We start from the raw sequence: 21,311 nt of genomic DNA, 5'->3' as shown, positions 1-21,311 counted from the left end.
ATCTGGTCCAACCTTTCTCGGCAAAAGCACAGTCTACACAAGCTGGCCAATGTAGATATTTTGGGGAAGAATTATCTTGACAAAAGGCAATTCTTTGAAATACCGCTCAAAACTGAAGTGATACCCTGTTAAAATTGTAAGGAGAATCTCTGTTCTCATATAGTACCTCAGGACTAGAGCTCAGCAAAAATAAATAAAATAATTAAACCTCTTCCCTCTGCAGTTTTGCAACAGCTTTGAGTTGCTTTATGTTTTTGTAGTCCTTTGTATAAGGAGAAGGCTAGGCACGCACTTTGGCTGCAAATAAAAGCTGAGATTTTCCTTCGCATGGCCTGAAGGCAGCTCTTCTAAGAGGGGCTTACGTGAGCCCTCCTTCAGTTTATCAGTGTGTTGGCTCAGCTTTCCTTGACTTTGAAGATAAATGAAGTACCATGTGGCTAGCTCAGTGGGGAAGATCTTTCAGATGGAAGCACTCAGAAATGAGATCATAACATCCCTGTGTAGACACTGAAGATCTCATAGTGGTTTTTTGTAGGATCAGAGCTCTGCCACAGGATTGTGGGCCAAAATACCTCCCTTCACTTCTGTGCTCTTGAATAATGTAGTTTTCTTGTCCTCTCCTTCAGATGTGGTTTGTAAGATGTAATCTGTGCAGCGGGGTTTAGACATTTTTTAGCATGAAATACATTTACAGATTTGCATGTATGTTTATGCATTTGTTTTATTAAGTTATTTAATATTACGCAATATTAAGAGGTTTACCGTTTAATGTGTTGTGTACCCAGATATAAGTATAGCTACAGAAAATGCAATGATCAGCAGAATCCAGCATTCATTGAATACTTTCAAATTCCTCTGTGCAAATCAGGGCCTGATTCTCAGCGGATAAACATCTGCAATATGTCTGGTGATGTCACTGGCTGTGTATATAATTCATATGTGGCAGTTTATTTACATAATATCCAAATATGATGTATGTTTTCTTTCTGCAGAGAAAGCAGATTAAAGTGAGATAGATAGCCTTGCTACTTCTGAGCTGTGTGGTGTAGCATCTGATGACTATATTTGTAGAAACTGCATTCAGAAGTACATTTGTTCATTCACTCTTGAATAAAAATAGTTATGCATGAGAAATCATGATTATGTGTAAAACATAATTATGCATTTCCATTCATTTCAAATGCATCTCCCTGTTCCTGCAGCAGGTTGGATCTGGTCTGCAGCATACTCAGCCTCCTGACCTGATAGGAGTGGTTAGCCCTCGGCATCTTGCAGGAAAAGGCCCGTTAAACCCATGGTCTTGTCTTTTCAAAGTGATTATTCATGAACTAACCTGATATTTTTCAATGCTCTGACTTGCAGGATGATGATGGGAAGATTTGGTAAGTAACAAAGTTGACTCTGATTTTTTTTTTAAATTCATGTCAGGCACAGAAATCTTGTCTGTTTTCCTTCAGCACATCAAGACAATGGATTGAGCAATCCCATGGGGTTGGAATGCATTGCGGGGGCAGGTTTTGTTACTCCATACAGATGTGGAGCATAATTGGTAGAACCAGATCATCCAGTATACTGCTTGTGCTCTTTGGGCTGGTCTCTATTGATTTGTTTTCTTTTGTAAGCAGTGAATAGCAAAAATGCTGCACAGGGCAATATTCCCTAGTACTGTTGTTAGTGGCTTTCAGGTGAAAATCTTTGCAACTCCCAGCAATGAAAGTTACACCTTCTTCATAATGTGGCCATTTAGTTTATATATAAATGAATACATGAAAATTACTGAAGCAAAAGTGTATGGTACAAGGTCTGAGAAAGTTCTGCTTTTCTGTTTATTTTCAGTGACCATTCGTCCTTTTCTAATTCCTTTTCATGGAGTGTCTTATCTCTTCCATGTTCACCAGATTTAGAGTTTAGACCTCACCAACCATAGATCTGTTCTTCTAAAGAAAAAAAAAGTTATTTTGGTGTCACTGCCAAGAGACTTCTCTTTTTGTGTAGAGTTTTGTTAGTGGCATTGAGTAACCACTTCTTACCTTTGTGTGATGAAGAACAAGTCATTTAGTTTCTCTGTTCCCCAGTTACACTACCATTTCCCCTTTTGCAGAGTATCAACATTAATAATTAATAAGGTACTCAGAAAACAAGTAATGTCAGGGGGCTATAGGGGCTGGATAACATATCTTCAGGTACCAAAGGAATTTGGATAGTAAATGTTTATTTAACAATAGAAACCTATTAAAATGTGTTCTGTAAATAAAAATAATTTGAACTTGGAAAAACAGTTGAAAACCATGGTGAAAGTTAAAATGTGCACACTTTTCCAGCATTTTTTATGTTTGTTTTTTTTTTTAATGCAACTGCAGTCAAGTTAGATTTCCATTTTTTTCTTGTTTTACCTGATGATGATAGTTGTCGTCCAAAAACTTAGTGTTTGGAAAATTTCAGTCAACCCAAAGCTGCCACAATATGAAATGTTGCACTAATATAATAAATCTAGTAGATTTTAGTTTGGCTTAGATATTGTTATACAATGCTTTGAAGGTCTAAACAGAATTTAAATCTTCATACTGTATGTAAGCTTTGCTCTTCATTACTGAATCGGATTTCACTCGTGTTCAGTTTTAAGCTTTGCTGAAGTCATGGGTACTACCAGTAATTTTAAATTAACCAAGTGAATTTCTGATTTTGATGCTGAGAGGTGGACGCAACCATAGCTATCATTGTAGCTGTAGTGCACCAAAACCAGGTGATGTTCCAGTGCCTCACCGTTTAAGGTAGGATTGGGGCACAGTCAGAACTGGTGTTGCATTTTAATGTTTCCTCCACCTAGATGTTTTGTTTACCAGTTATGAATGGCAGAAAAGAGCAATCAGAGAATGATATGTTGATTTTCTGTTACCTATAAAACTCCCAGGGGAGTTCAGTCTGGTGTTTAGTTAGACACCAAAACAGGGTGACAGCTTTTAGCCTGAGTCTCTGTTTTGCAGTTTTCTGAGATGGACCTGTAAGCCTGTGACGCATAACCTGCTTCCCATACTTGGCTGTTGGAGGTCTATTAATTTTACCTTTTTTTTCCCCCCCCTAAAACCAGAGCGTGATGCCTTTGACACACTCTTTGATCATGCACCAGACAAACTCAGCGTAGTCAAAAAGGTAAAAAAATGAAATTCAAGTTTTATTTGCTACATTGCTTTTTTTCTTACGCTTTTTGAAGGATATCCAGAAATATCTGGAAAATTGCAGAAGAGATCTCTGTGCTAGACAAAGTGGAGGGGTAAAGTAGCTGTTGATCTCTGCCAGCTCTTGTTAGTCTTAGAGAACACATAATGAAGAGACTCCACATTGTTCCACCAGTTTGTTCCAACATTGATGTTAAGCTATTTAGTATGTTAAATAGTATGTGAAGATCACTGTAATTTGTCCCTTTGCTTTATATAAAACAGATGATGTATGCATTTAAAGTAATGCTTTGAAGTCTCTGGAAGGTTTTATCTTTCTGATCTGAAACACCTTCTAGAAGAGTGTTCTTAGAGTTGATGGAGAATGAAGTTAACTCTGTCCACACAACAGAAGTCTTAACACCCTATCTGTGTCAGTTCCGGAAGTGATGTCAGGAGGCTGGCAAATCTCTGCGCTTCAATACGTGAGCATGTCTCTGTCTCATAGTAGCAGGATCTTGCCTGTCTGCTTCCTAGGGGAAACAGAAATGCCAGACCTGGGTTACAGCCTACCTGTAATTTGCTAATTGACATGCACACATCACTCCAGGAGCAGAGATGTGTGCAGGACTGTGTGCTCTTGGCATCTTCTCCTGGGAGTTCTAGCTCAGTGCTGCTGGTACCTTGCTCTTAGGCAGTGGATCTTCTCAAGGAACCTGAAGAGATTAGTGTGAGCAGTAAACGAATCTCCTTGCTTCATCTTCACAAAGAACCTGCAAAAGAACCAATGTCATCACAGCTTTTTCCCATGACACTAAAAAATATGTGTACATGCCAGGAAAAATAACTTATAGTAAGCTGTGTGTAATAGCACCATCTGGTGACTTCTGGCATATGGTGCAGCAAAATGACTGTATGACTATTTTCAGTTTTCTGTACTTATTTATGCAAAAGCAAATAGCACATATGCATATTTATTAAGCTTAAAAAATGTCTTAAAATATTATGTTAACCCTTTCATGTAGGCACTGACTGTAGTTTCTAACATCACTGGTTCTGGTGTTTTCTTTTATAGTCTCTGATCACCTTTGTGAACAAACACTTGAATAAACTGAATTTGGAAGTAACAGAGTTAGAAACCCAGGTAGGAGACTTTGTCTTTTTGTATGTAATCTAAGTGTGTAAATGGGAAATCTAGGCCCTTGCTCCATAACACCTTGTTATGGAACTGTTTGTCTTGGGCATGTTAATTTATGGGACTGGGGATCTGTCTTTTCAGTATCAATGACATTATGCTTGTTTCCTTTACTCATGTTTACATGTACTTCATGTGGCTTTTGACTTGTGTCAGGTGAAATTCCTGAGTATTCAATGTAGCCATATAAATGACTGTAGAATACAGCTGGATTTCAGGGGAGCTTGTCTCTGGGATCAAAGCAGAGTGCTGCAGAGCAGTTGCTGCACTTATGGGTGGGTGATGGGCTGTGTCTTTTCCGGCTGTGATGGTTCCCAATGAACTGGCATGAGCTCTGGACCGCTGGCTGCATGGGGGCTGGAGTGTGCAGTTCATCATAGAGATATCAGCGTGAGCTTTGATCACATCAAAGCGGGCCTGGAAACAATTTCGCTGTGGCAGCAAAGGCCTTTGAAGGCCTCTTTACCCTGCTATCTTGAGAGTGCACGCACTGTGCTTGCTCCTCAGCAACACAGATTAACGACTCGAAGCTCCTGTGCTGCGGTGGCTTGGCTGCCAGCAGTATCCAGGTTGTTTTGTTTAAAGCTGGTGGAGGTGACTGTCAGCCACCTCTGTGTGCTCAGAGGAGTTCTGTCCTGGAAACTGTAAGTTAGTGTGGATTTCAGAGTCACTGGGGTAGTTCTCCTTTTACAGGTAAAATTAAGCCATTTTTGGGTATGGTCTTGGCTAAGCAGAAGCAATGATTGTTTTCAGATGTCACTGAACTGTGCAGAGATGGTTATCTTATTGTCCTGGCAAAAAAAGAAGCATGGCATCTAGAGAATTATACAAGGGCTATGGGTAATTGGTCTGAGCCTGGCTTAGTTTAATACCAGTCATTCACTGCTATTTTATATCTTTGCTGGAATAAATGGGTGACTGGATCTGATCTGTCACAAGAAATTGTGGCTTAATGCCTTGGAAGTACCCAACAATTTATTTTTGAGAAGATTAGAGAATGTTGCAAATGCCATATCAGGATCACAACTGAGAAGTCTGTTTGAAATACATAACATTAGCTGCCCCCCGTAGCCAGTAGGTAGGAATACCAAACAGTGTTGCTGAAAGTATTTATTATGTTCTTTAGTATTTACTGAAACTGTAAACAATCTATTTTGACTTGGAAACCCGATTATTTTATGAAGTTAAACTTCCTTCCTGTGATAGGGGAGACAATTTCAAGTTCTGATTAAGGACAGGGATTTGAATGTCCAATACAAACGACTTAAGAGGGGTTGTGGTTGAAATGACCAGGTGCTGTAGCAGTAGGACTGGGAGTATATAATGGTTAAACATGTTTCCCAGGAGGCTGTTGTTGTTGGTGTTGTGTGTATGGGTTTTTTTCCTTTTTTTTAAATCAAAAAAGCTTTGTTAAATAATGTAGCGAGGTTGCCAGGATTCCTCAGGCAAATAAAATGAGCATGAGGAAAAGCAAGAGCAGACATATATACTCTAACCTAACCCCAAAGTATTCAATAGCCTCGGAAATAAATAACTGGCTGGGGATAATACTGTGTGCAACTAAGGAGTACAAATTGTAGATAGCTCCCAGGTGAAATGCTTTCAGCTTCTTTTGCTTAAAGCTATTTCCTCTGTGTAAGTAATATAAATAGTCATTGGCACATGCTCTTGCATGGGTTAATGCTACAGCAATAGCTGATGGGCTTCCTTGTTTTGCTCAGGAAGTGAGTAGGGGAAATAATGCTACCAGATATAGGGAGAAAGCCTTGTATCCTGTGGGTTTTTTTCTTTTCTTCAGAGAACTGGCAAGAAAGCAGCTATATCAACAGGCTCTTAAGAACAGACTGATTGAGCTTGCTCAGCTGCACTGGTGATTGCAAAGGTAGAGGGAAATCCAGGGTGCAGATGAAACAAAGACCCTAATGCTTGTTACACTTGCTGTCAATTCCTTGCTGTGCCTGAAAGGAGCGATCTGTGACTCCTGAGCCATGTTGCATTTCTGTGTTAGCGAACAACAGTGGTAGAAATCAATGCACATGATTTGGGCCAAACATTATTTGTCCTGCTTGCTTATGAATGCTTATTTGAAAACAGATGTTTTCACGTAGGAATGTCATCACTATTTCTATTTAGTTCGCAGATGGTGTTTATTTGGTTTTGCTCATGGGTCTTCTTGAAGACTATTTTGTTCCCCTTCACAACTTCTACTTAACACCTGAAAGTTTTGATCAAAAGGTGGGTAAAAATCCCAGGTTATATTCTTTTTGCTTTCTTACCACATGGTATTTTCCAATCCTTGTGTCTTTTCTCTTTGTGCCCAGTAAATCAGAACGTGGTACATTCTTCTGTTCAGGAGCTGTAGCAAAGATGCACCAGGTGTGACACTTGACAGTTAATTAATACCACTAAAAGTTGCTTGTGAAATGAATGGGTAAATTCCCCGTAGTTAAGCAAGAAGGGTATTCTGGTACTAGCATCAAGTGACACATAAAGCTCGTGAATATCCAGAATGAATAAATCAGTAATAAGTGTTTTGTACTGTATAACACTTTGCATAATCAAAGTGACTTATTAAATTGCAGTACTGCCTGAAGTGTTTTTGTGTGCAGGGATGCCTTGTGCTAGACAGCAGAGTTGATGTCTGGCCCTGCTTAATAGGTACTATGCAAAAACAGGCGAGAAAGACAAAAGGTGAGAGATGGGAAACTCTGCTTTAATTGCATTCTATACACTGGAACTGACATGGAGATAGTGCTTCTTCTCAAAGTCACAGAATGTCATCCCCAAAAACTGCCCCCTCATCTCATTAGTATCGGTTACCTAATACCCATTAGTTCTTTTTCTGTAGTTTATTTAATGTTCCTACAAGGAACAAATATAGTTACTTGAAATGTAAATGAGATACTGTAGTAGAAGAGGTGCTACCTGGGCCATGGTTTTTGGTTGATCTGGCGTTAGAAACTATATATTGCTTGCTCACAGGTAACATGTTTTGGAGCTGATCGAAACCCAGGATGGATGCCCTGATCCTGCCAGGAAGGGAGCATGCCAAAAATTGCCTGTTTGAAGCCAATTTGTGAGGACAGACTTCTGGTTCTGTGTCCAGGATCATTGCCAACATTGCTGACTTTAACTTGAGAGAATGCTATCTTGACTTTTTTTGATATTTCTTTCTGTTTAGTAAGGAGTGAATGACTTGCTGCCAAATAGCGCTGAAACAAGCTTTGAGGAAGAAGAGTGGATTCTTTGCAGTCTTAGATTGTCTTACTCTTAGGGTATTAGAGATGGAAGGAGACAAAATAGGCGTTCTGGTTTTAGCCCCACGCTTGCTCCATTGTCCCATGTTCTTTCTAGTGTTAATGATGAGAAGAGTGCTTAATACATATTTTGTTGTCATGACCAAAAGTTTGCTTCTTTCTGCAGTTGTTCCTGGACATGCACACACACCTGTGTGTATTCAGTGCTTGGTATCAGAATACTCTGAGCTTGGTTGTGCTGGAGTAATGCATCAGCCTTCTGCATTTTATTCTGCCAGGTTCTGCAGTGGAGAGGATGCAAGTATTGTGTTGGCTGAACTGGAGCAGGAGATGTCTAGGTCAGTTAGGAGTGGAAACCCTGGCAAAATTTAAAGATCAGATGCTTTGTAAGGCAAGGGCTGTTTAAAATGGTGGGGTTTTCAGTGCAGATTTTCAGACTTCGGAGCAGATTATCGCTGTCAAGCAGCCCTCAGTAAGAGTACCTGCTCTCTGAGAGATGGGACTTCATCACTGGTAGAACATCCCAGCTTTGCCCAGGTGGGTCATATCAGCATTGCAAGAGGAAATGGAGCTGCACTGAATGAGTGCTGTTACAGACCAAGGCTAACGTGCTGAGCCTGCTGGTTCTATAGGTTATACAGGGTTTGTTGACTTCCTCGGGAAGTGAGTAGTTGCTATTTGGGAGCTTAAAGGGGCTCCCTGAAGGCAGGAAATAAGGCTCTGGTAAGAGGATCTTCTTTAGGTGTTAAGTTTGTGGGTAAGATGGGGATTAGTTCATTCCAAATGTTGTATACTGCACAGGAACTTGGTAGAGCAGTGGGAAAACGGTTATCTGTTACGTCTTATGCAAGCTCTCCTTTATAACTTTCTTTTGCTGTTCTATCCTAGTATCTTGAATTTTTCCCCTTGTAGAAATGCTGAGTTTTAGCCGGCACCTGTTCAGTCATGATTTTGTTGTTACCAGTTTAAATTAATAAAATTATCTGGTATTCCTGAAGTAATGTTGTGGTTTTGTGTGGAGGCTCTGCCTTGAGGAAAGGGAATTTGTAAATCAAAGAAGAATATGGAGACTGTGTTTTTGGGAAAGGAAAAAATACTTTCATCTGGAAAGTTTTTGTCACAATGAATGAGGAGGAACTGTAGCAGGTAAAAAATGATTAATGAAGTCCTGAGCAATAAGCACCAGTGAAAAGGGCCTTTCTGCCTTATTGCAGGTGATCTCTGGATGTGTAATTCCCTGATTTTCAAGATGAGTAGCTTTAATTAAATCGTTTCCCCTTGCTGTATATCTCCAGAACTGTCATTTGCAGCAGCAAAAATGCACAGAATTCATAATCCAAATTACTTTGCTTAAATTTTGGTAAGCATGGATAAGAAAGCTGCTATACAGATCTCTTCAAACCATAATGTTTGCTCTTCAGAGGAGAGATGAAGACACCCACATTCTTGCATTTTTCTTTTTTGTCCAATTTCTTTACTCTGACTGCATGTTTGTGGATGATCCTTCGTGGCTTGCTCAGGGAGCTCTTTCTGCACAGTTGAGCCCAGCTTATTTTGCAAGTTCACTGCACAGTCTGTCCAGGATCTGCCACCATGAAGCCTTTTGCTAACCTTCATTAGAGGAACTTAATTTGGCTTTTATCTTTGTTTTCAAGTAGAGGAGACCAAAGCACCAAGAGACTAAGGGGTTAGCACAAAGCCATGCAACAAACAGCCTGACTCCTTGGTGATGTGATGTTGATGTTGCTTGATATGCAGCTGATAATAATGCAGAAAAGACTAATGTTGTTTGAAAATAATTTCATTTAGTGTCCTTATTTCTTCTTTCTTATGCACCCATATGTATTTTCTCATCTTTGTTCAGTTATGTCACTTCTGTTACATTCCTTGTTGCCTGGGTGCCAAGTGATCTCTTGCCTTGTAGTCATTAAAAAAAAGGCTCAGGAAGAACTCAACAAACTGCAGCTTTGCTGTAGTTGTTACTGGGAGCTCTCTGGCCTCAGCCATAGAGACTGAGATCGAGGCTGTATGGGGTTTCATGGTTAATGTGGTACCCAGTCACATTTTTACACTTCAAATTTGGAAAGCTTAAATTACTTCCTTTGTATCAAAAAGTGAATATCAGCCCTATGCGATACCAGATTTCATTTCTTAATCACCCACATGTACTTTCTGCCATGCTTGAACATGTGAATGTTTAATATTGATTTAAATAGAATTGTCATTCTATATGTCAAGTATAGGGAGAATAAAGCATTTAAAAAAATTGATTAAAGGCTTTTAATGCCTACATGACTTTGAGATTCCAAATACTTTACCTCTTTCAGGTCCATAATGTTTCCTTTGCTTTTGAGCTGATGCAAGATGGAGGACTAAAGAAACCAAAAGCTCGCCCTGAAGGTATGGATGTTCTGTGTAGCTTTAAACTGTAAATAAAGACATAACAGTAGGTGCATTTCAAGTGCAACTCCATTTGGGACAGGAGCAGTTGTACTACAAAGTGGAGCTGTAAATGCTGCTCTTGACAGTTTTCTGAAGGATTCGTTGTCTGTGTTTGGGGGTACATCCTTACCTGTTTCTTGTCTGGAATAGGTTCACTGAGGTGTTCAAGTCTGGCTTTAGTGAATGATACAAGAGCAGTTCAGTGCTATATTATAAATTCAGCTGGTATTCTTAACAACAATCCAAGCAGGAAGTTTTTCATTATCTAATTCTCATACTTCTTACAGTTAGCGCTAGTTTGGACTCTTGTGATCAAATTTCAGTGATAGGTAAGAAAGGCTTTGGTTGGGTTTTTTTTTTTTTAGAACCAGAAGCAAACTCTCTTCTTGATGTATGTGGACTTGGGAGTCAGAATTGAAAAGTGTAGTAATATAAACAGAGTTTTCCTTTAAAGTCTCTGAACGTTGAAATTAGTTAATGATAAAGTCTGCATTGATATTTGCATCAGGGATAAAAAGAGGGATTAAAACTTTACGACTGCTAAATGAGCAATTTTTATTCCTGGTGTTACAAACTACGTATGTGTTAGAGGCTTCTGCAGAAAAAAGGAAAATAAGGAACCTCTAAGAAATGTTCAGTCTGACTTAAAATGAGCCAAAGTTGTGATAGTAAATAGACTGACAAATCATGGAGCTGGACATTGTTGAGGAAAAAAGCAAAAGACGTTGTTAAATGCATCTGTATCTTGTCAGTGCTGTTCTTTTAAATTTGGGGATGAAGAGTGCTCCTGAAGAATGTGGTGAGACAAGACACTAACTTAGGAAAATGAAGGACTGTTCTGAGTATTGGAGCTGAGTCAGTGGGTGTATGACGAGGACAAGGAAGCTAGAGAAATGTGAGTGTAGGATAAAGAACAGCAGGTTTTTGAGTGGAAGGATTAAAGAGATTGCAGTAGGAGACCAGGTAAGCTAGATAAGCCTGTTTTGAGAGAGAGAGAAAATGTTAAAAACCTAGGAGAAGACTTCTTTAGTTGAAAGCTTGTCTTTTGTTTTCACTGGTTGATTTAACAGAGATTACCTTCCCATAAGGCTATCTTATATCCTTACACTATCATGAGTGGTACAACATGATAGCAGATCTTTTGTTTGCTCCAATCAAGGTGTGTAGATTCAGTAAGCAGCAGAATATGTTTAAGTGTTTTGCTGATTGAAAATTTAAGTATTGATAGAAGTTAGAGAGCCAAATTAGCTAATAAAACTTTCCTTTTCAGTTTTTGCGGCTGCAGGATGTATGGTCTCTTGTGTGTATTCCTTCCTTGTGTGTATACTGGAGAGTGTCCACAAATTTGGTGAAGGTTTTAGAGGGGGAGCCGTATGAGGAGCAGCTAAAGTCACTTGGCTTGTCCAGCCTGGAGGAGACTGAGGGGAGACCTCATGGCAGCTACAGCTTCCTCACAAGGGAAGGAGGAGGGGCAGGCGCTGAGCTCTTCTCTCTGGTGACCAGTGACAGAACCCAAGGGAATGGCAGGAAGATGTGCCGGGGAGGTTTAGATTGGACATTAGGAAAAGGTTCTTCCCCCAGAGCATGGTGGAGCACTGGAACAGGCTCCCCAGGGAGGTGTCACGGCCCCAAGCCTGACAGTGTTCAAGAAGAGACTGGACAACGCCCTCAGACACATGGTGTGAACTGTGGGGTTGTGCTGTTCAAGGACAGGAGTTGGACTCGATGATCCTTGTGAGTCCCTTTCAACTCAGGACATTCTATGGTTCTGTGATTCTATGATTCCTCTTCTGTGTGTGTTTCTTAGAAGAAGAATTAATTTTGTCACAGACTCTGATCCCCTGCAAAAGGATTTGTGTATAGTATACTATGTTAATACCATATTGATGTATTGTTTTTTTCTAAATAGTCTGCAAGACCTGTTAGGTGAATCCATGTCCTTTAGTGTGAATTGGGTTGTATGTGCCTCTTGAATTGGTTGTAGGATTTGCATGTAAAACATTGTGTAGAGCAGAACATCACAGTTTTTATTTCTATAGCCCATGTTTTCTGCAGTGCATGCAAGGAAGAGGTCTTGTTTAATATTTTAGTGTGTCTTTGTACAGGTGATATACAAAAACAGGAGCATACAGGACAACTTCTCTTCTCTGCTCTTCCAGCTCATTTCAGTAGATTGAGCCAGCAGCAGCACTTGGTGCTGAGTTATTGCTGCAAAAGTATGTTGTGGTGGATTAATTTATTAGCCTCTAATGGGGTTATGGAGTGTGACTGTTTTAAATTAATGGAATATTTTAAACTATTTTGATGATTTATGGCCACTTTAAGTTAACATTTTATTAGTTGGTTTTGGTAATGTAATGAATGTGCATGCTTCATCTTAAAATAAGAAACAGGAGGCTGAGAATATGCTTATTCCTGGGAATGCCTGTTAGACACCGATCAGGAAGGAACATTGTAATTGCCCACACAGAGAGGATGTGTCTCATACTACCACACTCTTTAATGCAGCAAACAAAGGCATAACAAGGTCTGAAAGTTAGGAGAACATCAAACTAGATTTACAGTATAACTTTTGCAACAGTGAAGGTAATTAATTATCAGTCTGAATTGTCAAGGGGTGGAGGTGGAATTTCCACCATTGAAAAATGAAAAAAAATGCAATGTTAAGTTTGTTTTTTTTTTTAATCAAGCACAGCTTGGTTAGTAAGCTCATTACAGGATTTCTACTGTAAAGTTCTTTAAGGACTGTGTTGTACAGAAGGTTGGACTAAATGACCACAATAGTTTCTTCTGACCCTAAATGTACATGTCATTACGCTGCCAAATAGAAGAACTGGGTCCATTTCTCCTTTTAGCGATGGGGCCTCCCATACCTCTCATTCCTCAGGGTAATTGCCAGGGATGATCAGCAGCAGGTACCTTGCTCAGATGGCTGTTGCAGAGCAGCAGGAGTCAGCCTTAGATGCCTCCATGAGGACAGATGGACAGTGCCTGTCCAGCCGGGGGCTGCAGATCTGGGCCCCCTTCCAGCTCCTGTTTGGGCTCCTCCTGATGCCTTTGCTCTTGCTCCGGCACTTCACTGCCTCTTACTCCCAGCTGCTCTCTCCTTGGGCCGTGTCCTGTTTTCCCAGCTGTCCTTCTGGCTTCCAGTGATGTTTCTGCTTCTACCCTCTAGATTTCTGTTTTTCTCCACTGGCACCTTGATCTTGGTTTACAGCACAGGCAGTTCCTGTCTCTGAACTGAGGTCAGCTGGAGGCAGGAGCTGAACCCTGCAAGACTTCATGCTGTGGCAGCTGAGATGGAGCTCATGGTGGCTCAGGAACAAGACCCATCCTGCTCTCAGTGGGAAGGTGGAAATAGGTGCCATGGGGAGAAGAAAACTATTTGGGAGGAATGGGGCAAATACATGCTACAAACCTCCGTCTACTACAGAGCTGGCTGCTTGGGCCAGGGTTTTTTTTTTGGCGTTTTCAAAGAGACAGCACTATTATGTTTAATTGTTTAGCAAGCAAATGTGGCTGCCAGCATCAACAGCTCAAATTTGCTGGTAGTTCTCTCTTATCCAGTTATTTGCCTCAATTTCCCAGCTTTAGAGATGTGTGGCTGTTGCTAAGTGTTGATTCCCATGGCTGAATTTACATTTTAAGTCTGTCTCTGAGGGAACTGGATCTTGGTGCAGGGGAACCAATATTGATTCTGCCTGTTACCTTACTGAGAATGTTATGGTAGTAAGAAGCTTCCTGTGATACTTGGAAAACTTAAAAATGTTTCATATTTCAGTTATCCAGGTATGCCAATTTTTTTTTCAGGGTGTATCACTTCACAGTAGTTAGGAACTTTCCTTTACTTGGGGCAGCAGAAGATTCTTTTGTGTATGCAAAATACAAAACCGTAATGGAAATATGTAAAATAATACATAAAGAGGAAAGAGATAGAAAGAAAAATCTGTGAGTTTGCTGACAATATGAGATGAAGTGGGGAGGTTAGAGTGTTATCCAGTATGGGGTGGTAGGGAAGGGTGGAGAGGTCCTGGAAATGATTCTTCCAAACAGACACTAGGTGTTTCCCCTGGTCCTCACATTAATTATACTTAGTCTGTTAACTGCTTGCTGTCTTCCTAGTTCTTTGAATTATTTTTCATTATCTGTCCTTCGTTACTTCTACTTCCATATATATGGTTTCCTGTGTATTTTTTGCTTCCTCCTCCTTCTTTCTTATGTGTTTTACCCAACTTTTTTTTCCAGTCCTTCAGCCTTGTCTGTGCTTTTCCTTCCTCCATAGTCCCTGGGTTACATGTCTCTGGTATTTCCTGACATTTTATGACAGAAAAGGTTGGGAGGTGCTGGCAGAAAAGCTTTCTGTTGAGAACTGTTCCAGACCTGTTCCCTGGCCTAGCATGATAAGAAGGGATATGAGAGAACACAAAGTTTTGAGTCTGCTGAGAGAATTCAGTCTTTGTTTATTCATGGACTGTATCATTTCGGAGTGGTGGGCATGTGAGGTTCAATATCTCGTGTGATGTGTGTGGCTACTTGCTTGCTGCTTCTGTGGCCAGTGAAATAATTGACACTTTTTCCCAAAGCCTTTATCCCAGGTCTCAGACAGAAGTAGACTTTCTCTGTAACCAGTTTTAGATGAGGAAGGGAATTATCTTTATTTCATTACTGAGAGAAGTTAGCTGTGAATGTATTATTGTGAAGGACTTTTGAAGTGCATCATATGGGAATTTAAAAAGCTTGTTTTGAGGAGATCAGAACTCTGTGTGGTGGTATTTGGTTTCTTTTGGTTTGGTTTGGTTTGGTTTTTTTATTCATGATCCCGCTGGGTCAGAGATGAGGAGAAATGAGGGAGAACAGAAAGCAAATTAAGGATTTCTCCTTTTCTTCCACAGATGTTGTCAACTTGGATCTGAAGTCCACCCTCAGGGTTCTATACAACCTGTTCACAAAGTACAAGAATGTTGAATGACCCTGGAAGCTGCTGAGGCCTTCATCCTTCCAACCTCCTTAGGCTGAAATCACAATAAACACACCCTCTGCACGCTCCCTTTGTGCCTTATGCTATATTCCATGCATTCTTTCTACAGTTGATATGATCTCTCTGTAGCTGTTTGTATGACAATCCCACTAAAAATAATGCATGTGTATTCTCTAGGTCACTTGAAAATGTGTAGATATTTCACACTTTTACCAGAAGATACTGTTGGGTCTGTTGTTTGTTATAGTCAACAAATGTTCTTTTGATAAAGGAAATATACCACTAGCTACTTTAAAAAGCAGGGAAAACACGAGACCTTCCTCATGGCTGGAGACTCTTTGATTCTCTTTTGCATACTCCTTGGTTGCCACTGGCATTTGATAATTTTTCAGGCTTAAGTGTTAGCAATAGGAAATCAGCATTGGAATTTATTTAGAAGCTGAGCCTTTTCTGTTAAATAAGGTTTTATGTGTCCTCTTGGGTGAGTGGGGCTGAGGGGAATTACAGGCACTATCTGAAGCTAATGGCAAAAGTTTCAGGTTTTGTGTTAACCTCATGCTACTCAGTGTTATTTCCATTCAGTGTTTACACAAAATAAGTCTTGCAATGGGATAACCAGCTACTCTTTTGATGTCTGTTTTTTATTTCATCTCCTTTCTAGGATAAAATTGATTGCTACAGCCACTGCCGTGCGTTAAGCATGCAGCTTCCATCTGGTCAGTCAGGAGATGGTCAAATAGGCACAGGCTGGATTAATGCATTTTGCAGTTGGTCCTTTCTGAAACAAACACGGGCAGTAATGAGCTTGGCAGTTTATAGGCTGACTCTTCATTTCATGTAGCTGAGTGAAAGGTTCAGATTCATTCCTGTTGGGGTTGCTGGCAGCTGTACAGTTCTGGGGGTCAGGCGTTTATAAACAGAGTTTTATATATTTTCTTTCCTGAAGAGCAAAACTGAATTCCTGTACAAATAAGAGCTTATGGATTGCACTGGGCTATGCAAGACATGGTATACAAAGTGCAAGCCAATGGTTAGCACTCAGATGTGAAGCTCTTCAGTAATCTGTTATGCTGTAAACTAATTTCATGAAGTTGCCCCTGTGCCATCCCAAGACATACTCTGCTAGCCTCTGGCCTAGTAGTATTTTTGTAGAGTCATAGAATGGTTTGGGTTGGAAGGGACCTTAAAGATCATCTAGTTCCAGGGACACCTTCCACTAGACCAGGTTGTTCAAAGCCCCATGCAACCTGGCCTTGAACACTTCCAGGGATGGGGCATCCACAACTTCCCTGGGCAGCCTGTTCCAGTGCCTCACCACCCTCATGGTGAAGAATTTCTTCTTATATCTAATCCAAATCTACCCTCTTTCAGTTTAAAGCCATTATCCCTTGTCCTATCACCACGTGCCCATGTAAAAAGTCCTTCTCCAGATTTCTTGTAGGTGCCCTTTAGGTACCGGAAGGCTGCTGTAAGTTCTCCCTGGACCCTTTTCTTCTCCAGGCTGTACAACCCAAACTCTCTCATCCTGTCTTCATAGGAGGAGTGCTCCAGGCCTCTGATCATTATCATGGCCCTCCTTTGGACTTGCTCTAACAGGTCTACGTCCTTACACTGGGGACCGTGGGGCTGGATGCAGTACTCCAGGTAGGGTCTCAAGAGTGGAGTGGAGGGGGAGAATCACCTCCCTTGACCTGCTGTTCATGCTTCTTTTGATGCAGCTTAGGATATGATTTGCCTTCTGGGCTGCAGGCGCATGCTGCTGAGTCATATTGAGCTTCTCATCAACCAACACCCCTAAGTCCATCTCCTTAGGGCTGCTATCAGTCTGTTCTCCACCCAGCCTGTATTTGTGCTTGGGATTGCCCCAACCCACGTGCAGGACCTTCCAGTTGGCCTTGTTGAACTTCATGCTGTTTGCATGGGCCCACCTCTGAAGCACATCAAGGGTCCCTCTGGATGGCATCCCTTCCCTCCAATATGTCGACCGCAGCACACAGCTTGATGTCATCAGCAAACTTGCTGAGGGCGCACTCGATCTCGCTGTCCGTGTTACTGACAAAGATGCTAAACAGCACCAGTCCTAATACTGATCTCTGAGGAACCCCACTTGTCACTGGTCTCCACTTGGACATCAAGCCATTGACCACAGCTCTTTGAGTGCGACCATCCAGCCAGTTCCTTATCCACTGAGTGGTCCATCTGTTGAACCCACGTCTCTCCAATTTAGAGACAAGGATCTTGCATGGCACAGTGTCAAATGCTTTGCACAAATCCAGCTGTTGTGGATCTCAGTGGGAATCAGTTTTTAAAAAAGGATTGCTGGATTTATCTGGTAGAGTCTCGTTACCTCAGAGTACTCAAGAGGTTTCATCTGTAGGGCTGTTCCTGGCAGGTGACGTGCAGGTGCAGCTGTGTGTACAAGGAGGCTGTGCTGGAATGTGAGCTGAGTAGGTTTTTGAAGAGAGCTGTGCAAAGGAAATTATATCACAATTTCCAGAGTAAATTGTTTCTGTAATATGTATATAATAGCAGCCCTTTCCTCGGGGTGCACAGAGGAGACATTTGACTATTGCTTTTATGTATCGCAGCAGCAACTTTTCTTTTACGGGCAGCCATGATTTTGTGTGAAACATTAGGCTGAGTCCCCCAAGGAAGAGGCAGGCAGCATTGCTCTGCTCCATGGGCTCACTTCAGTCCAGCTGTAAGCAGGCACTTTTTTTTTTTCCCCTAAAAATTGATTTCTTATAACAAACTTTACTTACTCTCCTGAGTTCAAGAGGAAAAGTGCTGTTTGAATGGTATAATTTACAACTGGGAATTTCTCCTTCCCTCCTTAAGTACTTCGTAATCTCAAAGGGAGATAAATGGGCCTTTTTCTTTATTTCATATTTTGGGGTTCAGAGTTTTAGTACTGAGTTATTTGGCACCTCCCCTCACACCTCCAAAACGAAGATAGAAGGAAGCTGCTGTTTTCTTTCCATGGAAAATTCACATCTCATGTGCTCGACAGGGCTCTGTGGGGAATCATTGCTTGTCTGTACTTCAGGAGGGAGCTGACCTCTTGCTGTTTATACAGAGCCTGTGACCATTGGGCCCAAATTTCACTAGACTCTACCACAATGGCAGCAATTACTACAGCGAAGACCTGCAGAGGCAGTAAGGCCTGGTGGGTCAGCTCTTGTGGCAAGTTAATGAAACTGCTCTTTCATGCTGTGAAATAGGGGTAGCGTGAGTCTGGAAAGTGAACTGAAAGGTGTCTCAAACTTTTAGTTTAATGCAGTGTTTCTTGTGAGAAACCAGTCTGTTAAAAAGCTGTCATTCCACCCACCTCCCTTCAGCTGATGTGGAAGTGTCGATGCTGTTTATATTCTCAGAGGTGCTGGGAAAGACCTCCAGAGAAATCTAGTTTTTGAAATGGCAAGCAATATTGATATCAAAAGCAAAGAGAAAGTAGCAAGAAGAGACTGATGAGAGTAGCTTGGCTTTGGGAGGGGGGATGGCTGTTTCTGAGGTGGGGATTTACAGCTGGCATCCTCGCTGCATGAGAGCATATGTGAGCATACCACCAAGTTTTAAGGCAGTCTCTGTAAAGTTCAGTTAAGTGTTTCTGGTCGCTCTGCAGAAACCAGAGTCCTTCCTCTACAACCTGAGGCATGGGTTCCTTTGATTAATAACCCTGTCAGTGAAGACTGCAGGTTTGATGCCCTGAACACATTGAGGGCAGGTGTCATACCCTGTTTTGTTGCTTTTAAGTCTGTTGGCAAATGTTGCATAGGGAAAAAAATATTTTTCATTCTTTTGCTCCTTGCTATCTAGCCAGGTCACTGTTCACATAGATGCTGTATTTATTGTTAACCAGACTGGGAGCAGGGTGGTTTTAGCTGGACCGGAGCTACAAGCAGTTCAGTTTATGGGAAGAGCAATGTAGGTGAAGCTTCTCTAACCACCTATTTTTGTCATGCTTTTCTCTTACAAACTGGAACACGAGAGGTTCCACTTAAATTTGAGAAGAAACTTCTCAGTGAGGGTGCCAGAGCACTGGAACAGGCTGCCCAGGGAGGTTGTGGAGTCTCCTTCTCTGGAGACATTCATACCCGCCTGGACACATTCCTGTGTAACCTCATCTAGGTGTTCCTGCTCTGGCAGGGGGATTGGACTAGACGATCTTTTGAGGTTCCTTCCAATCTCTAACATTCTGTGATTCTGTAATATGCATGATACTTAAGTTCTTTTCCTCTAGAAAAGATTAAATCAGTGTTTAAAATGTTATTCATTAATTCTGTTACGGGAGCTTTAGGTATGTTTCCTGACTGCCTGTTGAGTTCATCTGGAATTCTGGATGCTCAGCAGCATCAAAACTTCCACATTTCTAAGTACTCAATGAATGCCTGTCTTTTCCAGCCCATACGACTTGCCTTTTAGGTGCATCTGCTTGACATACTCGGTTCCATTGAGCTATATTACCACAAAAAGAAGCCCAGATACATCCTGTTTCTCAAGATGAAAATTCAACAGTGGCAGATTTTTTTAAATCAGTTTAAACTTCATAGGGCTTCTTACCTCTCTTCCCCACACCCCAGTGCTTTCAGTATTAATGTATTTTTTAAGACTCTTTTCTACTGTTTTTAAGTGTTTACTCTGGATTTCTAACTACTAAAAACCAGCCTTGCAGATAAAATTCTGGACTTGTCATATACTGGAGACATCCAGCTTTATGACAGGAGTTGTGTACTGTAAGCAAGTTACAATGCAATGCTATGTTTGCTAAAAATCACAGCAGGAGTGTTGAGCATTGTTTGTGACAGTTGTACTATTTATTCAAATAAATAAATGATGATCACTTGGTTTTCTACGTCTTTTTTTTTTTTTTTTTTTTTTTTTTTTGCTAAATGGACAAGTCTGTGGGAAGAACTTTTACTTTTGAAAGGAAGGTGATCTTCAGTCATCTTCTTCATCAAGTGTCCTAGATATATGATGATCTATGTAGACCTAGAAAAGCAGTGATCTCAGGTTTCTGGCCCTGGTACAGGTAATGAGATTCTATGGTGTCGAGGGTTTTGATTGCGGGGTGACAATAAAACCCTGGCAGATGTATTGTTAACCTCCTCTCCCCACCTTCCCCCATCAGCCCCACCCTCTCCCCGCTTCCCACTAAGGACAGGGGATCGGGAGAGAAAGAAGGACAGAGAGAAGAGAGTTGGAAAAATTAACAATGTTTTACTAATGCTACTGATAAGAATAGAGAAAATAATACAAAATATACAAAACCAATCTTGAAAGTCTCAGCAACTGCAGAGCCGGCAACCAAAATCCTGGACTGGTCTCTGCAGCCAACCGGAGCTGGATTCAGTCTCTCACTAGGCCTCGGTTCACAGGGATGACTAGCAAGGTCCTCTCCTAATGTCGGCCGTAAGCAAAAGGGAAAGAGGAAAGGGACGAGATCCTCATGATCTCCCACTTTTATGTGAAGTATTCACGTGAATGGAATGTTATACTCAGTTGGTTAGTTCCTTGGTCACTTGTCTCTTGTTGCCCCTCTCGCGAGATGTCCATCCATGCTTATCAATAAGTTTGCATTCCATTGCTATGTTTACCAAAACATGTATCTGGTTCTCCAGGAAAATGCAGCTAATATGAAGGCTTTAGCTGACAGGCAAATTCACTAAAAGAGAAACTTGTTTTTAGCAAAACCAGGACATATGGTCAGCTACAAATAAGCTCTTCTGTAGGTTTCATCAGCCATATTCTCCTGCTACTGGACCTGATCAAGCTGTTTACCTTTTTCCTTCCACAAGAGAAAAGTAATGGTATTACACCCTCTGATAATGTTGGAATATTTAGGGCCCAGTTCTCCTGCAGGGGCACAAGAGGGAAGCCTGACGTGCCAAAATCAGTCTTGTGTGGGTTCACAGAGCACTTGGGAAGCCAGAAGTCCAAGTAAGTCTGGAGTAACTCTTGAAAATGCCTATGTGCTTCCCTTTGCTTTTGATATGAAGGGAGCAAAGAGTGGCTCTCCAACAAAAGAAGGCCGTGTGAGGAAGCAGGAAAATGCCTTATCAGAACATGTGTACTGTTGATTCCTTGAATTGTTCTTTAGTGGCTATTTTTATGTGAAGGCCAGGTGTGTGTGTGGGGTGTGTGCATGAGGTGTGCTTTGGGAATGTACAGAGAGACTCTGGTCGGGGGGGAGATGGGCATAAAATCAAATGCAGCTCTGATACAGAATTTACTAAATGCTGTTCTACACAAGACAGGATACTTCCTGCATGGGTGGCAACATCAGT

The 21,311-nt window shown here is 41.2% G+C and overlaps 1 protein-coding gene across 3 annotated transcripts in view; it reads left to right on the top strand.

The window, feature by feature from the left end:
* PARVB (parvin beta) overlaps positions 1–19,867 on the top strand; it is a 69,639-nt gene extending 49,772 nt beyond the window's left edge. For all 3 annotated transcript variants that reach the window (XM_082076405.1, XM_082076407.1, XM_082076406.1), the window contains exons 8-13: positions 1,363–1,382; positions 3,089–3,150; positions 4,231–4,299; positions 6,484–6,585; positions 9,935–10,007; positions 14,942–19,867. In XM_082076405.1, the coding sequence (XP_081932531.1) occupies positions 1,363–1,382; positions 3,089–3,150; positions 4,231–4,299; positions 6,484–6,585; positions 9,935–10,007; positions 14,942–15,018 (403 nt within the window). In that variant the 3' untranslated portion in view covers positions 15,019–19,867. The remainder of the gene's footprint in view (positions 1–1,362; positions 1,383–3,088; positions 3,151–4,230; positions 4,300–6,483; positions 6,586–9,934; positions 10,008–14,941) is intronic.
* The last annotated feature ends 1,444 nt before the right edge of the window (positions 19,868–21,311 follow it).

This window comes from Streptopelia decaocto, assembly GCF_964273445.1.
Source record: "Streptopelia decaocto genome assembly, chromosome: 1".
NCBI lineage: Eukaryota > Metazoa > Chordata > Aves > Columbiformes > Columbidae > Streptopelia > Streptopelia decaocto.
Note: the sequence above shows the minus strand (reverse complement) of the source record. Positions and strands in the feature narration are given on the sequence as shown.